General features: G+C 40.5%; 3 protein-coding genes across 6 annotated transcripts in view; 2 read left to right on the forward strand and 1 right to left on the reverse strand.

The window, feature by feature from the left end:
- IPP (intracisternal A particle-promoted polypeptide) overlaps positions 1-6,895 on the forward strand; it is a 44,218-nt gene extending 37,323 nt beyond the window's left edge. For 2 of the 3 annotated variants that reach the window (XM_080800137.1, XM_080800139.1), the window contains one exon: positions 4,794-5,130. In XM_080800137.1, coding sequence (XP_080656263.1) covers positions 4,794-5,018 — 225 coding nt within the window. In that variant the 3' untranslated portion in view covers positions 5,019-5,130. Of the gene's footprint in view, positions 1-4,793; positions 5,131-6,639 lie in introns of those variants that run through there. The other variant, XM_080800138.1, reaches the window with a different exon arrangement.
- Positions 6,896-8,911: 2,016 nt separating this feature from the next.
- On the reverse strand, positions 8,912-16,920 carry TMEM69 (transmembrane protein 69). The gene is made up of 4 exons (XM_080800140.1): positions 16,721-16,920; positions 15,791-15,890; positions 13,846-13,986; positions 8,912-10,656 (listed from the first exon to the last, which is right to left on the reverse strand). Exons 3-4 carry the CDS (start codon positions 13,885-13,887, stop codon positions 9,949-9,951), a joined length of 750 nt encoding a protein of 249 aa, XP_080656266.1. The 5' UTR covers positions 13,888-13,986; positions 15,791-15,890; positions 16,721-16,920; the 3' UTR covers positions 8,912-9,948.
- Positions 16,921-17,054: 134 nt separating this feature from the next.
- Positions 17,055-27,419, forward strand: part of GPBP1L1 (GC-rich promoter binding protein 1 like 1) — a 55,954-nt gene continuing 45,589 nt past the window's right edge. The window contains exon 1 of one of the 2 annotated variants that reach the window (XM_080800269.1): positions 17,055-17,198. The gene's annotated coding sequence lies outside the window, so the exon portion shown is untranslated. Of the gene's footprint in view, positions 17,199-17,697; positions 17,837-27,419 lie in introns of those variants that run through there. The other variant, XM_080800268.1, reaches the window with a different exon arrangement.

Consider the following 27,419-nt stretch of genomic DNA (forward strand, 5'->3'; position numbering starts at 1 on the left):
AGCACAAGAGTGGGGTGAGAGGCAGAAGGAGAAGCAGACTCCCCACCGAGCAGGGAACCCCATGTGGGACTCAAACCCGGGACTCCAGGACCATGACCCGAGCTGAAGGCAGATACTCAACCAACTAAGCCACCCAGGTGCCCCTCAGTTTCTTTCCTATGCTTAAGAGTCTCTTATGGTTTGTCTCCCTCTTTAATTTGGTCTTGTTTTATTTCTTCTTCTCTTCCCCTATGATCCTCTGTTTTGTTTCCTAAATTCCACATGTCGGGGTGCCTGGGTGGCTCAGTGGGTTAAACCTAAATTCCACATGTCAGTGAGATCATATGATAATTGAATTTCTCTGATTTATTTATTTCGCTTAGCATAACACCTTCTAGTTCTATCCACATTGTTGAAAATGGCAAGATTTCATTTTTTTGATGGCTAAGTAGTAGTATTTTGTATATAGATATCACATCTTCTTTTTTTAAAGATTAAATCAGCTATAGATATTTTTGTGAATATCTGTGTTTTGTTTTGGTTTTGTTTTTTAAAGATTTCTATTTATTTATTTGACAGACAAAGATAACAAGTAGGCAGAGAGGCAGGTAGAGAGAGAGGGTGGGGAAGCATTCTCCTGCTGAGCAGAGAGCCTGATGCGAGGCTCGATCCCAGTACCCTGAGATCATGACCTGAGCTGAAGGCAGAGGCTTAACCCACTGAGCCACCCAGACGCCCCTATCTTTGTGTTTTAAAATATAAGTATTTTAGGAGCACCTGAGTGGCTCAGATAAGTGTCCGACTCTTGATTTCAGCTCAGGTCATGATCTTAGAGTCGTGAGATCTAGCCCTGCGTTGGGCACCGTGCTGGGCGTGGAACCTGCTTGGGATTCTCTCTCTCCCTCTGCCCATCCCCCTGCTCATGTGCACACTCTCTCTCTCTTTCTCTCTAGGTAAATAAATAAATAAAACATGAATTTTTTCAGAAATGCCAACTTTGTCATACATTCTGTAATTTCAGATAATCTAATAGCCTTCAATTTTTAATAGAGGTCCTTCAATTTCAAAGGATTGTCTCTGGTTTTGGTATCTCAGAATTTAATTTAAATTCAGATCAGCAAACAGGGGCACCTGGGTGGCTCAGTTGGTTAAGTGTCTGCTTTTGGCTCAGGTCATTATCCTGGGGTCATGGGATCAAGCTTGTCAGGCTTCCCACTCAGTGGGAGTCTGCTTGAGATTCTCCCTCCCTCTCCTTCTGCTCCCTCCCCCATGTGCTCTCCCTCTTTCTAAAATAAATAAATAAATCTAAAATAAAATGGCAGTCACTCATTAAATTTAGATCAGCAGACATACATTGAGTGTCTATAATGTGCTAGTGCTAGGCTGAGTCCTGGGATATGAAGCTTAAGTTCCTGTCCTCAAAAATTCACTTTCTAGCATTGATGAATAGTTGGTGTTCACCCTTTGTTTCTGTAAACTTTGTTCATCATATACTTTTTTCCCAGATAACTTGCTCTTTTTTCTCTTGATTATTTTTTCGTACCTTTATTAGCTTTCCTGTTTTCTGGGTATAGACATTTTCTCTGGAGAAGGTCATTATGAATAATTTTGGTTGTAGCAGCTTATTGAAATTTCTTCAGGGAACAGTGTATACCAGGAGTTAGCAAACTTTTTATTAGACAGATAGGAGCACGTGGGTGACTCAGCCAATTGAGCATCTGACTCTTGGTTTCAGCTCAAGTCATGATCTCAGGGTACAGAGCCCACAGTGGGCTCCATGCTCAGTACCAAGTCTGCTTAAGATTCTTACCCCTCGGAGCGCCTGGGTGGCTCAGTGGGTTGGGCCTCTGCCTTCGGCTCGGGTCGTGATCCCAGGGTCCTGGGATCGAGCCCCACATCGGGCTCTCTCCTTAGCGGGAAGCCTGCTTCCTCCTCTCTCTCTCTCTCTCTCTCTCTCTCTCTCTCTCTCTCTCTGCCTGCCTCTCTGCCTACTTGTGATCTCTGTCAAATAAATAAAAAATCTTAAAAAAAATTATTAAAAAAAAAAATCTTACCCCTCCTTCTCTCTCCCCCTCTGCTACTCCTCCCATTCAACCTCTCTCTCCCAAATAAATAAAATGCTTTTTTAAAAAAAGAGAGTATTTTAGGCCTGCAGGCTACATACAATCTCTTCTTTTGGCACATTCTTGTTTTGTTATTTTTCAATTCATTTTTATTTTTATTAAGTTTTTAAAATTAAAAAAAATTTTTTTTAAGATTTTATTTATTCACTTGACAGAGACACAGAGATCACAAGTAGGCATAGAGGCAGGCAGAGAGAGGGGTGAAGCAGGCTCCCCACCGAGCAGAGAGACCAACGCAGGGCCCGATCCCAGGACCCCGAGATCATGACCTGAGCTAAAGGCAGAGGCTCAACCCACTGAGCCACCCAGGCGCTCCTTATTTTTTTTATTTTAATTCCAGTGTTATTAACATACAGTGTTATATCAGTTTCAGATGTACAATATAGTGATTCACCTATTCTACACTTTACACAGTACTCTTCATAATAAATGTACTCTTTAATCCCCATCTCCTGGTTCACCCATCCTCCCTCCCACCTCCCCTTTAATAACCCTCAGTTTGTTCTCTATAGTTAAGAGTCTGTTTCCTGGTTTGTCTCTATTTTTAAATTCATTTTCTTGTTTTTTTTGTTTTTTAAATTCCACATGTGAGTGAAATCATAAACTATTTTTCTTTCTCTGACTGACTTATTTCGCTTAGAATTATACTTACTCCATCTACGTTGTTGCAAATGGCAAGGTTTCATTATTTTTTATGGGTGACACACACACTGTTCTTTATCCATTCATCAGTCCATGGACATGGGAGTTGCTTCCATAATTTGGCTATTGTAAATAATACTCCAATAAACATAGGGGTGCATGTATCCCTTTGAATTAGTGTTTTTGTATTTTGGGAGTAAATACCCAGTAGTGCCATTCCATTGTAGGATAGTTCTATTTTTATCTTTTTTTTTTTTTTTTTTTTTTGACAGACAGAGATCACAAGCAGGCAGAGAGGCAGAGAGAAAGGGGGAAGCAGGCTCCCCGCTGAGCAGATAGCCCGATGTGGGGCTCGATCCCAGGACCCTGGGATCATGACCTGAGCCGAAGGCAGAGGCTTTAACCCACTGAGCCACCCAGGTGCCCCTCTATTTTTATCTTTTTGAGGAAGCTTTGTATTATTTTTCCCAGGGACTGCACCAGTTTGCATTCCTACTAACAGTGCATGAGGGATCCCTTTTCTCCACATCCTCACCAACTCTTATTTATTGTGTTTTATTTTTATTTTTTTAAGTAATCTCTGTGCCCTATATGGGGCTCATGCTCATAACTCTAAGATCAAGGTCATATGCTTGACCAACTGAGCTAGTCAGGTGCCCCATCTTATGTTGCTGATTTTAGCCATCTGACAGGTGTGAGGTGATAGCTCATTGTAGTTTTCATTTGCATCTCTCTGATGATGAGTGATGCTGAGCATCTTTTCATATGTCTGTTGGCCATCTGTATATTTTCCTTGAAGAAATGTCTGCTCATGTCTTCCACCCATTTTTTTAATTGGGTGGTGATGATGATTATTTTGGGATTGAGTTGTAACAGTCAGTACTTTATATGTTTTGGATATAAATCTTTTTATCAGATATGTCATTTATAATATCTTCTCCCAATCAGTAGGTTGTCTTTTAGTTTTCTTGTTTTCATTGCTGTGCAGAAAGAAGCTTTTTATTTTGATGTAATGCCAAGTTTATTTTTGCTTTTATTTTTTTCTTGCTTCAGGAGACATATCTAGAAAAATGTTGCTACAGCCACTGTCAGAGAAATTGCTGCCTGTACTCTCTTCTAGGATTTTTATGACATCAGGTCTCACATTTAGATCCTTGATCCATTTTTAGCTTATTTTTGTATATGTGTAAAAAAATGGTCCATTTTCATTCTTTTGCATGTATAGCTGTCCAGTTTTCCCAACACCGTTTGTTGAAATATTCTTGTTTTATAAAATAACCTTTTAACCTGGAAAGATCATTCTTACAAAAATAGGTTTCCAACCCCTGGTCTATACCACCTTTCTGAAAATATGTTTCACAAATTATTAACTCCACTAGATGTTTGAGGAAAAGGACTCCATGGTCAATAACTCGGCAAGTGTGATAGCAATATCATTCTCTTGGAGATTTATAAGGGTCATTAGCATTTTAAAGCCTTTTAAAAGACCTTCTGTGTATCAGCTTTTTTCTCCTTGGAGCTTTGAGGGTTTGTGTTGTGTGTGTGTGCATTACCTATGCGTATTCCTTTGAACTAGTTTCACAGAATGCCTTCCTATGTAGGATTTCTAGATTGTCTCCTGATCATGATTTATAGTTAATCACAGACATGTTTTTCAGTTGTTTTCCTCTAAATTCACTACTTTGTATCTGCTTGAAGTTCATATGAGGGGCGCCTGGGTGGCTCAGTGGGTTAAACCTCTGCCTTTGGCTCAGGTCATGATCTCAGGGTCCTGGGATCAAGCCCTGCATTGAGCTCTCTGCTCAGCGGGGAGCCTGCTTCCCACCCCCCCCACCCCCCCCGCCTGCTGCTCTGCCTACTTGTGCTGTCAAATAAATAAATAAAATCCTTAAAATAAAAAAGCTCATTTGACAATGTCCTACATATATTTATACGACTGGACTCTGAGTTTGAAGTTTAAATATTTAAAAAGAACTAGAGTATTTGATTTCTCAGCAGTTTTCTCTATTGTCATATGATTCTGCTAACTTTTTTTTTCCTTTTAACCAGGAAAAGTGGGTTGAAGTTGCTTCAATGAAAGTGCCTAGAGCAGGCATGTGTGTTGTGGCAGTTAATGGGCTTCTGTATGTTTCTGGAGGTCGATCTTCGAGCCATGATTTCTTGGCCCCAGGTACCTTGGACTCTGTCGAAGTTTATAACCCTCATTCAGATACATGGACAGAAATTGGTAACATGATCACCAGTCGTTGTGAAGGAGGTGTTGCTGTACTATGAAATATAAAGTATAAGGGAGCACAAGAAACATTTTGAAAATATAGGATCTGACCTTTTGCAAATCACACATATATTTGGTGATTGGACCCTCTGATTCTATTGAGTTTTCAACGTATATGGTAGATAAATGACTAAAGAATTATTTTTCTAAGAATTTGAGTAAGGAGAGATATGGAATATTATCCTAAATTAACAAAGAACTCACTCAAATTTGCCAAGCTTACCAATAGGAATGCTGTTTATGCTCTAGAATTCTCTTAGGGGTAGAGTCCTATTTGTAAAAATGATTTGCTAGAAGCTTCTTGGCAAATAGCCCCATTAGCTGCTTCTCCAGTGTAAGCCACACTGTAACATGACCCATATGTGATGTAAGAATATCAGTGAGACAGTTTAAAGATGTCTGTACATTCAGTCTATGGCACAATTTTCCATGACCACAGTTGAACCTACGGAGAAAAGCCAGTGACACAACTCCCTACTTTTATTTGATACCAAACTTTTTATTAGCAGCAGATACACTGGGAGGGACATGTAGGAAATATCTAGCTATCTCTATAGATGTTTATATAGACAGACAAGTTTTTGCCTGTTGATAACAGGATTAAAAAAGCTTTTGCTCACTTATGTTGTCTTAGTGCTGAAAATGCAAGTGAGGAATTACTAGGACGTTCTTCATGAAAGTCCTTTAGTGCAATTCGATGATATAATGAGTGACAGAGCCCAGTGAGAGATAGGTACCTATTAAATTTCTTTCCTAATTTCTAAATAGTTACCAAAATTATCTGCTTGGTTCGGGGAAGAGGGAATTTTATTAGACTATCAAGCTTTGTGAAGCTTACTTGTACTTGGGCAATCCTAAGTATGAACTTAGTACAAAACCTACTGCCTGGTTTGGAGAAGGTGGAATTGTAGGTACCTATGAAGCTTTTTATAGACATTGACAAAAGTGTTAAGTTGAAAGTCCTCTGATCCAAAACTGCTTTTCAAAGCTTTTCATTTTTTCCCCGAGAAACATTCTAAAGAATTGTTCTCTATTTCTGAGAGGAACATTCTTTTGTGTACATGATCATCACTTTTAGTTATTTCTACCAGTTGCTTGGAGCCATATATATTAAAAGTCTTACATACATTTAGGTTAATCTAGTGATTCCAGAATTTGATTTGTATATTCCTGATCTCCCCTTTTCCTTTTTTTTAAAGATTTTTAAACAATCTCTACACCCAGTGTAGGGCTTGAAGCCACAACCCTGAGATTAAGAGCCCGCGAGGCACCCCTGATTTCCCCCTTTTCTTTCTTAAAGTCCTTCAGTGTATTATTACAGGCATCAGCAGCTTATTCAGATAGAAAATCTTTGTTGGTAACCATTAAAGACTCAGGTGGCACTTATATCCAAAATATTTGGATTGGCCTACAAGAGTACTTTCCTTTATAATTTAAACATATGCATTTATTAAGAAAAGCTTATGTAGTGTAGTGTGTACCTGTGTCCCTTTGTTTGGGGTATCCTAAAAGTCTAAAGGGTCATAGGTGCCTGGTGTGATCTATAAAATGTCAAGGAATGACAGATGATTTGTAGATTATTTAAACTCCAATTCATGTGCCTTTAATATTTCTCTACAGAGAATCTGCTTTCTGGTTCAAGAGAGATTTACAAAATACTCCTATAATTTCTCATTATTGCCTGGTGCCAACCTGAAATGGCACTGTGAAGTGAGGCATTTTGTAGTGCTGTGGCAGAAACATGTCAAGACAATCTGTGTTTGGGCTTAATGGGTCCAGACAATCCCTGTGAATAGTAATTGTAAAAATGCTTATTATATTATTTTTTGGGTGATGATTTCAAAAATAATGTACTAATAAAGTATGTTGATTTTTACTTTTTCCTTTTCCTTGTATTACTTATTAACTTAGTTTATTAGCAGTGTTCCTAGATTACCCAAATGTAATAGGATTGCCCAAGATTTTTACTATTTGTTTTACCTTTAGAGACATGCACATTTAGATCTTACATTTAAATGTTTACTGAGCACTATTAATGTGATCTTCCTCCAAAATATTTGACAATCTAATATACTTCTAAACATCCTGTCCAGTGTAAAGTCAGATGTACTTTTTTTTTTTAAAGATTTTATTTATTTATTTGACAGAGAGATCACAAGTAGGTAGAGAGGCAGGCAGAGAGAGAGGAGGAAGCAGGCCTCCCACCGAGCAGAGAGCCCGACGCAGGGCCCGATCTCAGGACCCCGGGACCACGACCCGAGCCAAAGGCAGAGGCTCCAACCCACTGAGCCACTGAGCCACCCAGGCGCCCCTAAGATGTACTTTAAAGTCATTTTTTTCCCCAAAGATTTTATTTATTTATTTATTTATTTATTTATTTATTTATTATTTGACAGAGATCACAAGTAGGTAGAAAGGCAGGCAGAGAGAGAGGGTGAAGTGGGCTCCCCACTGAGCAGAGAGCCCGACATGGGCTCGATCCCAGGACCCTGAGATCAAGACCTGAGCCAAGAGCAGAGGTTTAACCCACTGAGCCACCCAGGCGCCCCTAAAATCAGGTGGTTTTTGTTTGTTTGTTTGTTTGTTTTCAGGTTTGTTTTTTTCTTTTTAAGAATCATAACACTGTGGGGCATCTGGGTGGCTCAGTGGGTTAAGCCTCTGCCTTCAGCTCAGGTCATGGTCTCAGGGTCCTGGGATTGAGCCCTGCACTGGGCTCTCTGCTCAGCACGGAGCCTGCTTCCCCCTCTTTCTGCCTGCTGCTCTGCCTACTTATGACCTCTGTCAAATGAATAAATAAAATCTTTAAAAAAAAATGCACTGTAATTCACTTGCAAAGTACATTTACCTGCATTTGTGTAGTGAAATTGAGCAATTAATTTAAAAGTTACTTGCCCCTATTCTGAAAGATGATGAATTTGAGATAAAAGTTTTAACTTTGGGGACGCCTGGGTGGCTCAGTTGGTTAAGCAGCTGCCTTCGGCTCAGGTCATGATCCCAGCGTCCTGGGATCGAGTCCCGCATCGGGCTCCTTGCTCAGCAGGGAGCCTGCTTCTCCCTCTGCCTCTGCCTGCCACTCTGCCTGCCACTCTGCCTGCCTGTGCTCGTTCGCTCTCTCTCCCTCTCTCTCTCTCTGACAAATAAATAAATAAAATCTTTAAAAAAAAAAAAAAAAAGTTTTAACTTTGTATAGTCCTCATGCAATTTAAAAGCAAAGAAGTTTCCTTCCCAAAACACTTGAGTGGAATTGGGAAAGATCTGAAAAGAATCAGCTTTCTCTCCTTCAAAATCAGGTTCTAGTAAACTATTCTTTGGATTAATAAAGAAGGATTGTGTGGTGGTTTCAGCTATGGTCTTTCATTGGTAAGCTTCTCAATGCTCAGAACAAGGTCTAGCTCTGTGGTGGTGTACTTGTTTGCTAGGGCTCCTGTAACCAAGTACTACAGAAGTTTAAATGGAATTTATTGTTTTATAGTTTTGGAAGCTGGAAATCTAAATCAAGGTGTTGGTAGTTGGTTCCTTGAGTGCTAAAAGGCATCTATTCCAGACTTCTCTCCTTGGAATGTAGATGGCCACCTTCATGTACATGTGGCATTTTCCTTCTATGCATGCTTATAAGTTTTCCCTTGTTATAAGAATATCAGTAATATTACATTACAGCCTACCCTTAGGATCTCATTTTAGCACTGTAACCTCTGTAAAGACCTGTCTCTAAATAAGGTCACATTCTGAGATACTGGGACGAGGACTTCAACACACAATTCAACTTATAAAGTCAAGTTAACTGATATTTCATACCTGTATTATACAAAGATAACATATACCAGGTGATAATGTTTACTGATTTATATCCTTAATGCCATTTAAATTGTTTTTCCCTTTTTTTTTTAAATTAAAGATTGTATTTGACAGAGAGAGAGAGACAGTGAGAATGGGAACACAAGCAGGGGGAGTGGGAGAGGGCAAAGCAGGCTTCCTGCCAAGCAGGGAGCCTGATGCAGTGCTCGATCCCAGGAACCCGGGATCATGACGTGAGCTGAAGGCAGACACTTAACGACTCAGCCACCCAGGCACCCAATGTTTTTCCATGTTTATAAGACTAAGAATCTCAAGAGAACAAATTTTATTTTTATTTATTTATTTTTTTAAGAGACTAAATTTTCAAGTTAGATTCTAAGGTGTTGCTTTTGCTTGTTTAAAAAAGCTTCTCTATGAGTTATGTAAAACTAGATAGCCCCACTGTAAGAACATCAGGATGGCTCCAACTTGACTTTTCCTAATTTATATATACTTTCCTAATTTATATATATTTATTCTTTTAAAATTTTTTGACTAGCTGGTATTATTTGCATATGGAGTTAAGTTGTGTCTATAAAAACTGGAAAGTATGTTCAGCTTTTCTTTGAACATGGCTTCCCCTCATGACACTGTTCCCTACTGACTTTAGAGCAGCCACAGATCCTTTCAGCTCATATAAATAGATTATACCGATGAAATGGGGTTGGAAATGCAATCCCCAGGGCAACTGCAATGAAAACTCCACACTGGAACCACCTATTATTCTCAGACACTAACGGATACAAAGTTTTCCTCTTGTGGGAGAATGTGCCTCTTTTTTCAATGATCATAAGGCTCTAAAAAAGGGGTTTCCGTTTTTATTATTTTACATTCAAAACAAACATTAACATGTGTAATTCATAAAGACTAAAAACTGTAATCTAAAGTGAAAATGACTAGGGATTTTCAAACTGTTGTCAAGTAATTTCTATGAAATAAAGATTTCTAGAAATGAAAAAAATCTGTGAAGAATAAATAACCACCGATGGAGGAAAAAGCTGTTAAACAGGATAAGTAGAAAAAGATGATGCCAAAACACAGCCTTCTAAGGCTTAGAGCTAACATGCTAACGTCATCTACAAAGTAGTTTTGTATTTATTCTACTTGACCAGGTCTCTTGGGTCCTTTCTCTGGATAAATATCTTCAACTAGTAAAGTGATTATAAATGAAAACAAGGCCACTAAAGTGACTACTATCTTAAGGGCTTTGAACCAATTGGGATAATGTGGCAAAAGAAAAAGTTCAGTGTGTAATGCTATCCCCAAACCTATTATTACTGTGACTATAGCTTCACTGAGTCTTTCAGAAATAAGGAAAGCAAACCATGAAAACACAAGAGGAGCTGTACTATTAGCTAAATTGACAAAGTCTGGTTTGGCTGTACTACCTTCTGGTAGAGCAAAACCCCATCTGATCCCTCCCAAGAAAGCCAGGAAACTGGCTCCATAAGCCATCTGAGTAAAAGCTAACACAGGAATATAAGTCTTTGTCATCACCATGACCAGTGGTGGAGTAATAAAGGGGATTAGTCCTCCCAGAGTTATGTATAATGCTGGCTTTGGGCTGTCAAATAGGTAAGTGATGGTGCTTGATGGCTTGGCTGGAAGTACTTCTTGCTTCTGCTTCTTAAAGCTGCATGGGGAAGTATGATAGTACTGTGTCTTCCTCATATACACTGGAAATGAAGAGAAAAACCAAGGCCTTGGAAACAAAGGGGGAAAGTTCTGTTGGTGACATGTCTTGAGAGAAAATGTTTCTATTCTGCTGGGTCCTAGTCGGACTGGAAAAGGGTACTTAAGCATCTATACAGAAAACAAAACCAACAGACAAAAACAGATTTTTAGATAACTGCGGTGTCTTAGTTAATCCCAAACCGAAACAATATAAAAACAAACCATCTGCTTTCTATTAGAACATCAAACTTTACAGAAAGGTTGAATTACACGGTGCTGTTAATGCTAGCTAAGACTAGCAAACAGTTATACAACATGCAAAAGAAACTACTAAAAAGAAACCGAGTGATGTAATTTGGCCTACCACTAATTTTATTCCATGAGAGGAATATCTGAAAGAACAGGTAAAGACTGTATCTTTAGTATCTGGCATTTTAAACTGTCTCTTCTATTTATAACTTGCAAAAGCAGCAGCATTAATTACTGTGGGAATGCTGTTTTATATAGAAAAAGTAATCCAGCTTCCAATTTAGCTTTAGAAACACTGAATACTTTCCATAGCTCCATGCCTTCCTATATGTCTTTTTTTTTTAATTTTTTATAAACATATAATGTATTATTAGCCCCAGGGGTAAAGGTCTGTGAATCGCTAGGTTTACACACTTCACAGCAATCACCACAGCACATATGCTCCCCAATGTCCATAACCCCACTACCCTCTCCCTACCCCCCTTCCCCTGGCCCCCCTCAGTTTGTTTTGTGACATTAAGAGTCTCTTATGGTTTGTCTCTCTCCCCGTCCCATCTTGTTTCATTTATTCTTTTCCTACCCCCCCAAAGCCCCCATGTTGCATCTCCACTTCCTCATATCAGGGAGATCATATGATAGTTGTTTTTCTCCGATTGACTTATTTTGCTAAGCATAATACCCTCTAGTTCAATCCACATCATCACAAATGGCAAGATTTCATTTCTTTTGATAGCTGCATAATATTCTATTGTGTATATATACCACATCTTCTTTATCCATTCATCTGTTGATGGACATCTAGGTTCTTTCCATAGTTTGGCTATTGTGGACATTGCTGCTATAAACATTGGGGTGCATATGCCCCTTCGGATTACTACGTTTGTATCTTTAGGGTAAATACCCAGTAGTGCAATTGCTGGGTCGTAAGGTAGCTCTATTTTCAACTTTTTGAGGAACCTCCATGCTGTTTTCCAGAGTGGTTGCACCAGCTTGCATTCCCACCAACAGTGTAGGAGGGTTCCCCTTTCTCCACATCCTCACCAGCATCTGTCATTTCCTGACTTGTTAATTGCCTTCCTATATGTCTTTGCCTAGAACTCTAACATATTACATTTTTTTTCTTTTCTTTTTCTTTTTTTTTTTTTTTTTTTGAGATGGGGAATGGGGAGGGGCAAAGGGAAAAGGGGAGAGAATCTCAAGCAGGCTCCAAGCCTATTGTGGAGCCTGATCCCACAACACCTGAGCTGAAATCATGAGTCAGACACTTAACCAACTGGCCACCCAAGTGCCCCCTAACATACTACTTTTTTGTCTAGGGAATCTATCTTTTAAAATTCAGCATGAAGGGGCGCCTGGGTGGCTCAGTGAGTTAAAGCCTCTGCCTTTGGCTCAGGTCGTGGTCCCAGCATCCCGGGATCGAGCCCCGCATCGGGCTCTCTGCTCAGCGGAGAGCCTGCTTCCTCCTCTCTCTGCCTGCCTCTCTGCCTACTTGTGATCTCTGTCTGTCAAATAAATAAAATCTTAAAAAAATAAAAATAAAAATAAAAAAATAAAATTCAGCATGAAGATTTCCCCAATCTGAATTAATACTCCTATAAATACTTTACGCACACTCCCATCATAACTCTCACAGTGAATTTAAATCATATGTTTATCAGGGCGCCTGGTGGCTCTATGGGTTAAGTGTCTGCCTTTGGCTCAGGTCACGATCCCAGGGTCCTGGGATTGAGCTCCACATTGCAAGGGGCCTGCTTCTCCCTCTCCTACTCTTCCTGCTTGTATTCTCACTCTCTCTCAAACAAATAAAATCTTAAAAACAACAACAACAACATGTGTTTGTCTGTCTCAATATACTTGAGAACCAGGCCAGTAATTTTTTCTTTGCCTTAAAAAAAAACAAAACCAGGGGCACCCCTGGGTGGCTCCATCCTTAAGCGTCTGCCTTGGGCTCAGGTCATGATCTGAATCCTAGGATTCATCCTGCTTCTCCTCCCACTCCCTCTGCTTGTGCTCCCTCTCTTGATCTCTGTCAAATAAATAAAATAAAACAAAACAAAACAAACTTCCCCAGTGCCTTTCATGGTACATGCCCAAAGTAGTAACCTTTACTGCTGATTCTGTGCTTTAGTGAGCAGATTCCAGACTTCAACTAGTTAACAGATGAACAGTAACTCAAAAAGCACTAGATGAAAGAAGAAATGAAAGTTATTTAAGAATCTTGGTGACTCCTTAAAACGCTAGGAATGATTCCATCCTGAGGCCTTTTCCTTTTCTTTGAAATGTTCTTCCCTGAGCTACTTGCATGGCCAATTCCCTCTTCTTACCTCTCTCTCTTTTTTTAAAAAATAGATTTGTTTATTGCGGGGAGGGCAAGATAACATGAGTTTGGGGAGGGGCGGAGGAAGAGAATCTTTAAGCAGACTCCCCCCCAGTATGGAATCCAATGCGGGGCTCAATTCCAGGACCTTGAGATCATGACCTGAGCCGAAATCAAGAGTCGGATGCTTAACCGACTTAGCTACCAAACACCCCTATTTTTTTTAAAGATTTTTTTATTTTTAAGTGATCTCTACACCCAACATGGGGCTTGAACTTACTACCCTGAAATCACGAGTCAGCACCCCTGGCACATCTATTTTTTTTTTTAAGCTATTATTTATTTGAGAGACAGCAAGAGAGAGAGCATGAGCAGTGGGGGAGGGACACAGAGAGAGGGAAAACCAGACTCCCTTCTCAGCAGGGAGCCCTACTTTAGGCTGGATCCCAGGATCCTGAGATCAGGGCCCCAGCCGAAGGCACCTGCTTGACTGAGCCCAGGCTCCCCATGACCCCTCTATTTTTAAGTGTAATCCTAAGCCTATTGTTGATATTCCCTATTCCCCCTCCCTGCTTTATAGTTCTCCAGAAGACTTACCACTTGCAATATCAAATATTTTACTTACTTTTATTTTACCCACCCTTTACCCCATCAACCTAAACATATAAGGATAAGGATTTGTCTTTTTTTTTTTTTTCATTGCTATTGCCCCAGCAAAGCAGTGCCAGCAAGTATTTGCTGAATAAGCCAACCTTTGAAGATGCTTGAGAAAACTTCTGGATAAAATGAAGCATACTGGGTCCCACTGTAAAGTCTTGCTCAGGGAGATACCAGGCAGTTGTGATTAATGCATTTTTACAGCTAAGTGGAGGAGCTGAATCAGAAGCATGTTGCTGTATAGAAAACAAAATGTTACTTAATTTTCTTCATTTTATGCATAATTTTGTATAAGTAGGAATTCGAGAATTTTTTCCATATAACACATTTGCCTTTGAAAACAATCATTAATGCTGTCCAGAAATCAGTAATACATTAAGTAAATAATCCTTTTCTTCTCTGAACCATTCTTTAAGCTTTTGCTATTTGGTGTAACAGAAAAAGTACTGCACAGAGACAGATCTGTATTTTACAAACACTTCTATAATTCCCCAGCTGTGTGACCTTGGGTAAATTGCTTCCTTGAAGTGTAGTTTTCTCATCTTTAAAACCGAAGGTTATAGCTTCTCTGTTCTCTTTTTTCACCTTAGGTGTTTCAGCTCAAAATAATGATGGTAGCAATTAATACAATTTAGCTGTGAACTAAGCACTGTAACTATGTGTTTTATATGCATTAACTCGTTTATTTGTTTTTAAGGAAGTATTTTTAAGGGTGCCTGGGTGGCTCAGTGGGTTAAGCTGCTGCCTTCGGCTCAGATCATGATCTCAGGGTTCTGAGATCAAGTCCTGCATTGGGCTCTCTGCTCAGCAGGGAGCCTGCTCCCCCCACCCCACACCGCTCTCTGCCTGCCTCTCTGCCTACTTGTGATCTCCCTCTGTCAAATAAATAAAATATTCTTTTAAAAAAGTATTTTTAAGTTATCTCTACACCCAATGTGGGGCTTGACTCATAACCTCAACATCAAGAGTCACATGCTCCCACTGAGCCAGCCAGGCACCCCTGCATTAACTCATTTAAAACAATAACCTCATCACCTTGGTTCTGAGAGACAGTATAGCCTGTTAGGTTAGAGTGAAGATTCTGGAATCAACAATTTGTTGGGATCCTGGCTTCACCACTTATATGGTATGTGATTTTGCAAACATATTTAACTTTGTCATGTTGCAGTTTACTCACTTTCGAAATAAGAATTGATATATGTAAAGAGCTACAAACGGTCCCTGACACAAAGTAAGCATTCAAAAAATAAAAGTTATATTCCCACCCTACACAAGAGGAAATGGTTAAGAACTCTAAAGTGAGCAGCCAGTAACTGGTTGAGAATATGAATCTAGATGTGTCTTACATGAGTTTCATTGTTAACCAAGAGAATGAAGTGTCTAAAAGATCCAAAAACCACAGTTGCTACCTAGTTAAATATTTTAATGAACTATTTCTAGGTCACAGCTCTTAGGGATGGGTAGAGAAATCCTGTATACCAGTCAATGTTTTCACTCTGTAACAAAGACGTAGGGAGGTAAGTTATCCCGGACCTCTGAGTACATCTTAGATGGCACCTTACATCCACCTCCTGACTTCCAAACACACATATCTGCAGGACCCACACACTCACTGTTGGTCAAAAGCATAAGGGCTTTCCAGACCACCCCACTTAAAAATCTCAACGCTCTCTTCACAGTTGGAACTCTCTCTGCACTGTGACCATGCGCTTTCCAACTCGTGGGTGTTATATGGAGACCGATAGCCTATATCCCGGGGACGGCAACTGGCGAGGAAGGCAAAGACATAAGGGTCAATCCACTCAATTTAGGTGAAAACGCCCGATAATGCCACCGTCCCAGAGGAAAGAGTTGCAAACTGCAAGCCTCAGAGCGGACTCCTGAGAAAAGGGCGCGCTGTGAGAACCCAAGGGTCCTCGGGAAACTGCCTGACATTCCCGGCGGCTTTGATTAACTCTCAACCCTCGGTGCCTTCCCCCCCCATCCCCAATTTGCACAGTGTGGCAGCAGCCCTGCTGTTAAATATGTAAGTATACTTGCCAGTGTCGAACCGGGAATCTGAACGCAGAGCAGCAAGAACACCCAGGAACTCACGAAAAGGCACTTCCGGTAGATGGAGTTTGGCAGTCCCCTCCACTTCCTGGGAACAGAAAAAAAAGAGTCCGGGTGGGGACTTGACCAGTGCTGACTGGTTCCCATGCCGGGTGTTCATCTTGGGTCATTCTTTTAAAAAATCTTAATTCTGGAAGCCAGCTTTTGAAGTCCGTAGGGTACTTGAATGGTCCTTGCCTCCCCCGTCCAGGTTTCTCAGGCATCAGAATCTGACCCTCAGAGTTCGGACAGGTAGAGCACAACTACTAAAACAATCCCAAAGTGATGGTGTTGTAGGAAGGTAGGAAAGACTTGGAGTCTAGGCCAAGTACAACTTGGCCAAATTGTTTGCCATTTCTGGAACTCATAACAGGGTTTTCTAGGATGGATGGGGCACAACCGTGTTTGGGTCCTGAAATACTAACACTAAGAAAAACAAAACTTTTTCTTCCATTCTCTTTGCTTGGAACTGGAGACTCCATTAAGAAATAAAAAGCACGGGGCGCTTGGGCGGCTCAGTGGGTTAAAGCCTCTGCCTTCAGCTCAGGTCATGATCCCAGGATCCTGGGATCAGCCCCACATCGGGCTCTCTGCTCAGCAGGGAGCCTGTTTCCTCCTCTCTCTCTCTCTCTGCCTGCTTGTGATCTCTGTCTGTCGAATAAATAAAATCAATCTTAAAAAAATAAAAAGCACAAAGGGCAGGATTTTCGCTTCCGTAAGTGTGGTAATAACAGTTTTGGGTTTAGGGTTGATCTGAAAAGTTAGATCGTTCCTTCTGTCACCCTCTGCTTTAACTTTTATTTGTTGGCTCTGTGACCTTGGATAACTCTCTTTTCTTCCCTGGGCCTCCATTTCATACTCTGTCAAAGGACACAGTACCAGACAATTTAAGCGGCCTTCTGAAAACAGAGCTGCAACGGCCCACGCTGGCCGGTTGCTCCATTCCTCCGGCTCCTGGGTAATGGAGCTTCGTGGTTGTGGCCATCATACGGCTTAACGTCCCGTGCAGAATGCGCCCATTGCGAACTCTTCGTAATAGTAACCGCTCTGATCGCGATAGGCTTTCACTTTTGTTTCCTTCTCTATCATGGCAGCACCGCCCCTTCTAGTAGTGCGACATCCAATGAGACTTTGGGTCAGAGAAACAACTTCTCCGCCCCAGCCTAGAAGCCGGCTCCAGACAGAAATCCGCCCTGCGCTGGGCCAGGGGCGTGACGCCAGCGGTCGGGCGGAACTACCACTCCCAGCGGGTAGCGCGACGGACCCAGCGGCGCAGGCCTCGGGAGCTCGGCGGTGTGGTCCGCTGGGGGCTGGAGTCCTAACGACGCGCGCACGTGAAGGAAGGAAGGAGCAGAAGGTGGGAAGGGTCGGAAAGCACGATCCTACGAAATCGGTTTGCTAGTACTTGCACGGGTAGTCTGGGGACGCGAGCATGCCCAGAAGTGGGGTACCGGAGGGTGAAGGGGCGGGGAAAACGGTACACACATACACACCCACCCACCCATTCACAGGCATCCAGGCCCTGTGTTGGGCCGGGGAATAAGAAGAGGGGTTCCAAACTCGGCTGGTCGCCCTCCCTGAGGCGGCGCGAGGAAAGGCAGAGCATTCAGGTCTGCAGACGGGTGGGGGTAACCACGCACAGTCTGGAGCCGCGGTAAGGGGGGTTGGGGACCGCGCAGGGAATAACTGCCGTTCACGCGGCGGAACGTTGGAGGCGTGGGGCGCCCGCAGGGTCACCGGAACAGGGCTCCTGCGCTTGCGCTCCTGTGGGCGGTGCGAGCGGGTGGGCGTGTGTGAGGCGGGGTCGGAGTGGGGGAGGGCCGGCCTGGTCGTCGCTCCTCCCCGCCTGCCCCTCCAGGGCCGTGTGGGCCGGGCAGCCATTTTGGGAAGAGCTTTGTTATGGTTGTGGGCTCTCCACCTCTGCGGGATCAGGAAGCTGGGGACGCGCCCTCAGACGCTGTCTCTGGCCCCTAGCTGTAGCCCCATTGCTGCCGGGTAAGTGGGGGTTCCGGACAACGGGGCGGCAGGGGATCTTGAGTCGTTCCGGCGCGGGGCTCCGCCCGGTGCCCAAACGACCGGCTGTTGGAACTAGTTGAAGGAGGCTCTCACACAGGTGGTTGGTGTAGGTCGGGGTTGGGGAGAGAAGGCGAGGGGCCAGCGGTCCTGTGGTTCGGATGGGGCACCTACCCCCGCACGGGGAGCTTTGCAGTCGAGTGTCGCGGCCGCTTTGCCCGAGCGCTCCTACTTCAACTTTGGTCTTCGGGTCGGAACGCTCACCTGCGGCTCTCTGGCTCCTCTCCAGGCGTTCCGGCTTGTCGATGGTTGAGTGGCTTGGTTTACGGGTTTATTTTTCTTTCTTTAGAGCCAAGGGCTTTTGTTTTCCAACGAAGGAAAATTTAAGGAGGAAAAAATCGTGTAAGTCATCCGTGAGGCATCTGAGGGGAAAAGAAGAGCTTTAACCACCAGCGTTTCGGTTCTTGATACGGAGGTGTTTTCTTTGATTTAGATTAAGTCGGTTTTCAGCACCTACGGGTTGCCTCCCTCCCCCGAAAAAAAGCTAGTCGATCTTGGAGAGTTTTAAGGAGGATTTTTTTCTGTTTTAAATCTACCTCTCTCCACCCCCGTGAAATTCAGAAGAAAGGCTGAATCTAAAATGGCTGTAGCTTGGGGAAGTGCCCTAAGCTTCGGTAACTTAAATACGTTCCCATGTCTTAAATTTTTGGTGGTTTCTCTCACGAGGATAGCAGCTGAATCCTTTGATATTTTGGTTTTCTTGGAATTGCTGTCTTCTCTTGAAGAGTCCTTTTAGGTAGAAACAAAGGTGAGGCTAAAGAAGTTTGCTTACTCTGAAAGTTTACGTAAGAGTGGGTGCGGTTTTGTTTGGCATTTTTTTCTTTCTTTTCTTTTTTTTTTTTTTTGTGGTTGCTTATAGTTTTGAAATTGTGCTATGATGGTAATTTTATCAGCCAACTTTGTGCTCTGAGGTTGGTTTGCATTATTTGTCGAAATACGCTCTTAACGTTGATACTTCTGCTTACCAGGGAAAAAAAAGTTAGTGGTGGTTCATGTTTGATTTTAGTAACAGAAGGCACACGTTTCTTTGTAAATTCCTTCCAGAAGTAGAGTGACTGGTAGTCTTCAAGAGACTTAGATTTGTATTTTCGTGGACTTCTGGCCTGTAATATTTGAAAGGGAGTTAAGAGTGCTCTTAAGTTTAGGACAGTTATTGCAGTGGTGAGACAAGTGAAAACGAACTTTAGATATGTAGCTCCTGATTGTTGTGCCCTTTCAAACAAAAGGCTGTCTTTTTGTTAGCCTTTTATTATTATTTTTTTAAGCCATTAGATCCAGAAGTTTAACGGAGAACACAAAGGCATACAATGGAAACCAAGAACAGATAACTTCAGTGTTGGGAAAGGTGCTTCAGTTTCAGGTTGCAATCTGTCTAAAAGATAAAAATAATAAAATGCTAGTTGTGAATGAGAACTTGAGAATTAATAGTAAAATAAGCTATCATCTTCCCTAGGGAGTCAGTTTCACTTTACCTTCCTCCTTCTTTCAACACAGAAGTTTACCTTTGTTAGTTCCCCTGGGATTTTTTTTGTTTTTAAATTATTTTGGTGATTTTATAAGAAAAACATTTGAAGTGCTCTATAGGAATTACAGGTCCTTTGCTTTATGTTTTGCCATTTGCCTACTGAACCCATAAACTTGGGTACTCAAAATGGTTTGTACGTGTTGATATAAAATATTATTTTTTCATTTGATTCTGGATGGTATCTTACCAGTTCTTGAAATGGGGAGTTGATGTTAGTAAGCCTTTTTATTTTGAATAAATGCAACTCACCAATTTTCTCATCAGTAGCTGCTTAAAAACTTGGCTAAAGCGGGCACATGCAACCATTTTAATAACTTTGGAATAAGGAATCTGGAACACATTTCTGCTTATAATACATTTTTAAATTCTTAAAGATATAATACACAATTATGAATCATACTTCAGCAGATTGCATATCTTTGTTATATGGTTAAATTGTATGTACTTGGTAACAGTGGTAAGTAATGTACAGGGACCTAAGCAGTCTGTTTATAAGTCATTAACCATTATGGGTGCTTTCTTTAACTATGAAAATAAGACTGTTGGAAAGGTGAGAGGCACAACAATTTTAAAGGATCCCAATTTAAAAACTACTTCATGGCAAAACCATATTTATGGTTTTTCAAATAGATGGGAGGAAAAATCGAGGTGGCGCATTGATATCATGTTACCTCACATATGACCATAGTTGCCATTGTCTGGAATTTAATATTTCGTATGCTGAGACTTCGTTGTCCTAGTCATTTCTAAATCAGACTCTGGTTTTTATTTCCCATTGAAGTCTGCCCAAAAACAAAACCAGCTACAATCAAACTTGAAAAGTAGTTCTGTAAGAATTGTCAGTCTTAACTAAGGTAAAATATTGCTAATGTTATGTAATATGAATTTTGATACGTGATTTCAAATATACTGGGCAAATATTTTAAGAAGTCAAAAGTTCTTTTCCTTTATGAAAGCAATCAGCTTTTTTTCCTTTTCATTTCAAGAAATGCTACAGGCTCTATCTACTGTGGTGTCAGTTTTGGTGTGCTGACGGCTAGAAATACCTAAATAATCATAAAACATTTTGTCAACAAAGAACTTAGTAGTTTAACAGATAAGTGGAATATGTTACAGGATGACAACATAGAAAGCTTTCTCAAAGAAGTTGGCTTTTAACATACTTGTTATGTTTACCTTCCTTTTCTATGATAAAACTGTGTTGCCTTATGTTAACCAGATGTCAAGCTAACGAATTACCAGAATGAGCAAAGTTTTAGTACACTTTTCTGAGCAGTAGGTCTGTTTGTGTGGAAATATATTTTGTTTTCAGAAAAATAAATTCATTTAAGTTAAGCTATAGTTCAGATTTCACTCTTGTTTCTTCTGGTTGTAAGTTTAAATTTCATTATATAAAAAATTCTCTTCTGAATTATTGCTGCCTTTGAAGTATATTGAAAAGTTGTTTGGGGGGGGCTCTTTGGCTATTTAATTAAAAGGTAGAGCCATTCCAGTGTTCCTGCTATATGTTTATGAATTATTAGCTCTACTTTTTAATTAGTCTTACAAGGTCTGATGGGAAGGGTAGTTTATTGCGGGCTTCATAAGCTAGAGGCTGTAATAGAGTCCAACATATATAATCTCATTCCTCAAAATACTTTTTAGAAATAGATAATATTAACCCTTCTACAGTGAGTGTACACAGGTTCCAAGAAGTTAAGCAATTTACATAATACAGTGAGAGATCTGGATTCAGGCAGCTTTCTCTGATTCTAAAGCTCAGTTTCTGCCACATCATATAGAGAGATGGTATGGTAATTAAGGGCCTCAGCTATACAGCCTGGATTTGAATCTCCACATTGCCACATTGCCACTTACTGCTTGGTGATCTTGGGAGAGTTTAAAGTGAAATTTTTGTGCCTGTTTCTTCTTTGTTAAATGGGGGATAATAGTAACTTCTCAGTGTGATTGTGGCAAATAAATAAAATACTGTTTGTAGAGTTCTTAAAACCATGCACTTCATATTCGTTAAACTGTATAAAATTGTCTTCATGAATGCCCTTTTACCAATCAAATGAAATTCATTACAATCTGAACAGATTGTTACACATAGGTGTTCTTATTTTTCTTTCTTGGGTAATTTTGTGTTGATTTTTCTAGTTTATTTGAATCAGAATCCAGTTCCCATATACTATAACTGGCATTCTTTCAAACCTCATAATTTGTACATTTCTTCTGTGTTTTTTTTTTCTTGCACTTATTGAAGAAACTGGATTATTTATCCTGTACAATTGCCATATTTGAGATTTTCCTGAATTCTTATAAATTGGTAGTTGGATATGAGGCTTACATTGAGATTTGTTGGGGGGCAGGGAGGAGAAGACTAACTTCATAGGTGACTGTGCATTTGGGGTTTTTTTTTTCATGGTTTGTTGAGTGGTTCTCATATATATAATTTCCTTAAAATTTCTCTGTTGAGCAGTACAGAGTAATTAGAAGAGTTATTTACCCTCCTTTGTTATGTATGTAAAAATGGAGCGTTTGGTTTGCCAACTTAATGTTAACTTTTCCCAGGCACTGTTTTCCCTGTCCTCTTTTTCTTCATAGTATGTATTTTTGTATATAAAATTGAGCTGAGTATGCTGGGTTTGCAATGGTTTTGTTTTCTGGTTTTGGTTACTAGTGAGTAGTTTTCTTAGCCTGTTTGGTTTGAAAATTTTTCTTCTCAGAACTTTTCCCCAGGGCACCTGAGTGGCGCAGTTGGTTGAGCATCAGACTCTTGGTTTCAGCTCAGTCGTGATCTCTGGGTTCTGAGATCATGCTCCACCTCGGGCTCTGCCCTCTGTGAGGAGTCTGCTTAAAACTCTCTTCCTGGGGGCGCCTGGGTGGCTCAGTGGGTTAAAGCCACTGCCTTCGGCTCAGGTCATGATCCCAGCGTCCTGGGATCGAGCCCCGCATCGGGCTCTCTGCTCAGCAGGGAGCCTGCTTCCTCCCTTCTCCTCTGCCTGCCTCTCTGCCTACTTGTGATCTGTCTGTCAAATAAATAAATAAAATCTAAAAAAAAAAAAAAAAAAAAAAAAAAAACTCTCTTCCTGTCCCTCGGCCCCTCCCCTCTGCACTTTATCTCTCAAATAAATAAATACATCTAAAAACACTTTTTCCCCTATTGCTTATGCCCCCCTCCCAACCTCCTTAAGCATTTTATTCTTTTTTTTTTTTAAGATTTTTTTTTTTTTATTTGACAGACAGAGATCACAAGTAGGCAGAGAGGCAGGCAGAGAGAGAGGAGGAAGCAGGCTCCCTGCCGAGCAGAGAGCCCGACGCGGGGCTCTATGCCAGGACCCTGGGATCATGACCTGAGCCGAAGGCAGAGGCTTTAACCCACTGAGCCACCCAAGCGCCCCAAGCATTTTATTCTTAACACCTATTGAAGTTTCGTTGTAGGGCAGGCACTTCTCCCCCTCACACCCCAGGGGAAAACATCCAGGCATATTCTTAACACTCACTACCTTTATTCACCATTTAATCATCAACTTTCCAACAGTCCCCAAATCATAAAGATTTGAAGCAAAAAGGGGTGGAATGACTTGCCCAAAGTTATACAGCTAGTACCTGGCAGAACTAGCTAGATCCAGTCTGCTCTTCTACCTTAAAAGTAATGTTTGGATTGAAAGCAAAGTTTATTCTTGAGAAGAAATTTGTAGAAATGCTTGTAAATAAAATTAAAGTAAAAATATATGTCTGGTGATAAAGTGTTCACTACTATTACTCCCCTCAGTTATAAAAACTATGTATAGTTTTTTAGATGTGACAAATAGTCTGTTCCCCATTAGGAAACTGGTGCCTTTCAGGGTCAGTGTAGCTGCGAATATTTGATAAAAGTTATCACAACTAAATGGCTTGTTTGTTTGTAGTGTAGTTGATATAGTGACTTTTGGAGCAAATGCTATAAAAACATTTTTGCTGGTTTTAAAACCTTAAGAGTTTTAGGTACTTGAATAAATCTAATGCATTAGTTACCTAAATCTTACAGTCAGAATTTAATGTATCAAATTGCATTAGGTAATAAATAAGTTTCTGTAACATACTATTCTTACTTGGAACTACTGTGATTTAAGTAAAATCCATTTCTTTTCTTTCTCTCTTTTTTTTTTTTAAGATTTTATTTGTTTGTTTGTCAGAGAGAAAGTGTCAGCATACAAGCAGGGGGAGCAGCAGGAGAGGGAGAAGCAGGCTCCCTGCAGAGCAAGGAGCCTGATGCAATGAGGGACTCCATTCCAGGACCCCAGGACCATGACCTGAGCCAGAGGCAGACCCTTAACTGACTGAGCCATCCAGGCGTCCCGTAAATTCTGTTTCTGTCAGTGGGATAGTTGAGTGTTTAGTTATGATTGCAGAAAGTGTTCATGACTGTTGAATGAGTAATATTGGAAAGGAGGTTACCTGAAAAAGGTTAATAAATTTTACTCTTGAAAAATTTTGCATTTTGTGAAATTACCTTTAGGAAATGTTTTTTGTAACAATGAAGCAGAAGTGACACAATGATTAAGTTTATTACTGATGGTAAGACTGGCAAGATTCCTGTGTTGGACATTCTAATTGGGTCTTAAAGTGATCTTTGTTGCTTTTGACCCTTTACCATTTTAACCCCCTTCACATATTGCCTTTTTGTGAATCTTTGTGGGAGAGGAAGCTGGAAAGGCTGTGTGTATGTAACAGTGTGTACACACATGTATGTACCTTATATATACACACTCTCTGTCCTGAACACTTGGCAGTTGTGACCCAAGTTGTGCCAGTCACAGACACTTGTCTGGAGACTTGGATCTGGAGGAAGAGATGCAGAGAAGCAAGGACAGTTTAGAATCTATTCCATTGGCTTGTGGCAGTAGCAGTGGTAGTACTAGCTGGGCAGTTTCCTAAGCAACTCTTCCGGTGATGTGTGACCTTGGCTGGTGATTTTTTGACTGCTTAGCTTTACATGGTTTCTGTGTGTTTGCAGAGTCAAGAAGGCTCTCAGTCATTCTCTGAACTCCCAATATATTTCTGGTAAATTCCTTTTCTGTTTAGTCTACTTAAGTATAGTTTCTTTTTTTCAACCAAAGACCCTGATTTATAAAATTGACTAATATAATTTGTACCTTCTAGAAGATTTTGTTTGTGATTTCCTCTGTTTAGGGTAGTCTCATATCTCAAGAAGTGAAAAACTTATATGAATGTCTTTTTTAAATACAGGACCAGAATTTTCCATTTTATCCACTCCCAAATTTTTAAAGCAGTTTAAAAGTTTAAACCTTTTAAAATTTAGCTGGAGTAAGGCCTGTGCACTGTTAGTGTAGTAAAGCTCCCCATGTAATTTTCTGTCTTTTAAAGATTATTATTATAAAAGCAGTGTTATGCTGGATAGAATATTAGGAAATATATATGTGCAAAAATAAAAATATTCTCCTAATCTAGAAATCTCTACTGTAACTTTTGGTATACTTTTTCCAGTTCTTTGTATAAGCACATGTATGTAGGTTTTTATTTTACTAAAATGAGATTAACTTGCAACTTGCTTTTTTAGTTGGTGATACCCATTCTTCAGTGTGAGTAAATGTTCATTTCTTCTAATATCCAGGTGCAATTTTAATTCCTGGGGCGCTTGGGTGGTTCAGTTGGTTAAGCATTTGACTCTTGGTTTCAACTGAGGTCATGATCTCTTAGGTCATGGAATCATGCTCCACGTTCAGCAGGGAGACTATGTGAACGAACATTCTCTCTCTTTGCCCCTTCTCCCCCGCCCTTAAATAATCTTAAAAAAAAAAAAATCAGGGGTGCCTGGGTGGCTCAGTGGGTTAAGCCTCTGCCTTCGCTCGGGTCATGATCCCAGGGTGCTGGGATCGAGTTCCACATCGGGCTTTCTGCTCAGCAGGGGGCCTTCTTCCCCCTCCCCCTCTGCCTGCTTCTCTCCATACTTGTGATCTTTCTCTCTCTGTCAAATAAATAAAAACAAAATCTTTAAAAAAAAAAATCAATTCCCCCAGCTGATCTAAAATAGAATCATACAGCTAACTATTCAATACTATCTTCTGATCCAAGACCTTGTTACATGTAACACTTTAATTTCCTTAGATCTCTTTAATCTAGCATAGTCCTTATTTTTCAGTGAGACTTGAGTTTGAGACTGCTCTGTCATGAAAATGGTTTTGTACAGTTGCATTCTGTGTTGTCTTTAGTTTGTCCCTTTAATTCCTGTTTTTCTCTAAAGTGTACATCTCAAAATTTGATAGATTCACATCAAAACATTTTTGGCCAGAATACATTGTAGCTATATCATTCTGCATTGTATTTATTAAATACATAATACCTCCTTGACCTAATTTCATAATGCTAAGATTGATCCTTAGATTAAGATAATAGTAGTCTGATCCAGGGCACCTGGGTGGCTCAGTTAGTTAAGTGACTGCCTTCAGCTTAGGTCATGATCCTGGAGCCCGGGGATGGAGTCCCACCACATCGGGTTCCCTGCTCGGCAGGGAGTCTGCTTCTCCAGCTGACCTCTCTCCTCTCATGCTCTCTCTCTCATTCTCTCTCTCTCAAATTAAAAAAAAAAAAAAATCTTTAAAAAAAGTCTGATCCATATATTAAACAGTGAGTCTTCTTGCAACAAGAAAATAATTTGCATGGTGTTACTTTGCACTAAAAGTTCTCAGTCCCTTATCAATCATTGTCCTAATTTTTTAAAGACAGCTTTATTGAGATTTACATAATCTAAAATTCACATTAAATAAATAAGATTTTATTTGAGAGAGAGGGAGCAAGCATGAGCAGTGGGGGGAAGGGGCAGAGGGAGAGGAAGAAGCCAACTCCCCACTGAGCGAGGAATCTGATGGAGGATCCCAGGACTCTGATATCATGGGATTCAGTTAACCAACTGAGCCACCCAGACACCCCAAATTCACACATCTTAAGTGTACAATTCAGAGGTGCTTGGGTGGCTCAGTCCGTTAAGCATCTGCCTTTGGCTCGGGTCATGATCCTGGGGTCCAGTATTGAGCCCTGTATCAGGCTCTCTGCTCAGCAGGGAGCCTGCTTCTTCCTCTCCCTCTGCCTACTTGTGTGTTCTCTCTCTCTCTCTCTCTCTCTCTGTCAAATAAATAAATAAAATCATTTTAAAAAATGAATATGTACAATTCAGTGATTTTTTTTAAAGTATGTTCACAGAGTTATACAACCACAGCCACTGTCAAATTTTAGAATACTTTTATCACCCCAAAAAGAAACCCCATAACCATTAGCAGTAGGGTACTGCTAATCTTCCTGTCTCTACAGATTTGCGTATTCTGGACTTTTCATGTAAATAGAATTATATAGTAAGTGATCTCTTATGTCTGACTTTCCTCACTTAGCGTAATGTTTTTAAGGTTCCATCTACATTGTACTGTGTATCAGTGTTTTATTTGTTTTTATTGGCGTATCCTATTCTGTTACATTAATATATTGCTTTTTGTGTGTCCAGTCATCAGAATTGATGCGCATTTGAATTGTTGCCTCTCTGTGACTCTTTATTATGAATACTGCTGCTATGAGCATACAAGCTTTTATGTGAAGGGATTTTTACATCTTTCTTGGATCTTTTTGGAGTGTACTTGCTAGGTCATATGGTAACTCTGTTTAGCTTTTTGAGAATCTGTGTTCAGGGAGCCTGCAGCATTTTACACTCCCACCAGCAGTATATGGTTGTTTCAGTTTCTCTGCATCCTAACACTTGTTATTACGTCTTTTATTACAACCATCTTAGTAGGTGTGAAATTGTATCTTCATTGTGGTTTTGATTTGCATTTCCCTTGTGGCTAATGATGTTAAGCATCTTTTCCTGTGCTTAGTAGTTATTTGAATAATTTTTTTGGAGAAATGTTTATTCAAATCCTTTGCTTTTTTAAAAATCTTATTTTTTGAAGATTTTATTTGACAGAGAGTGCACACACATAAGTTGGGGAGAGAGGCAGAGGGAGAGAG

This window comes from Martes martes (assembly GCF_963455335.1).
Source record: "Martes martes genome assembly, chromosome: 4".
Taxonomy (NCBI): Eukaryota; Metazoa; Chordata; class Mammalia; order Carnivora; family Mustelidae; genus Martes; species Martes martes.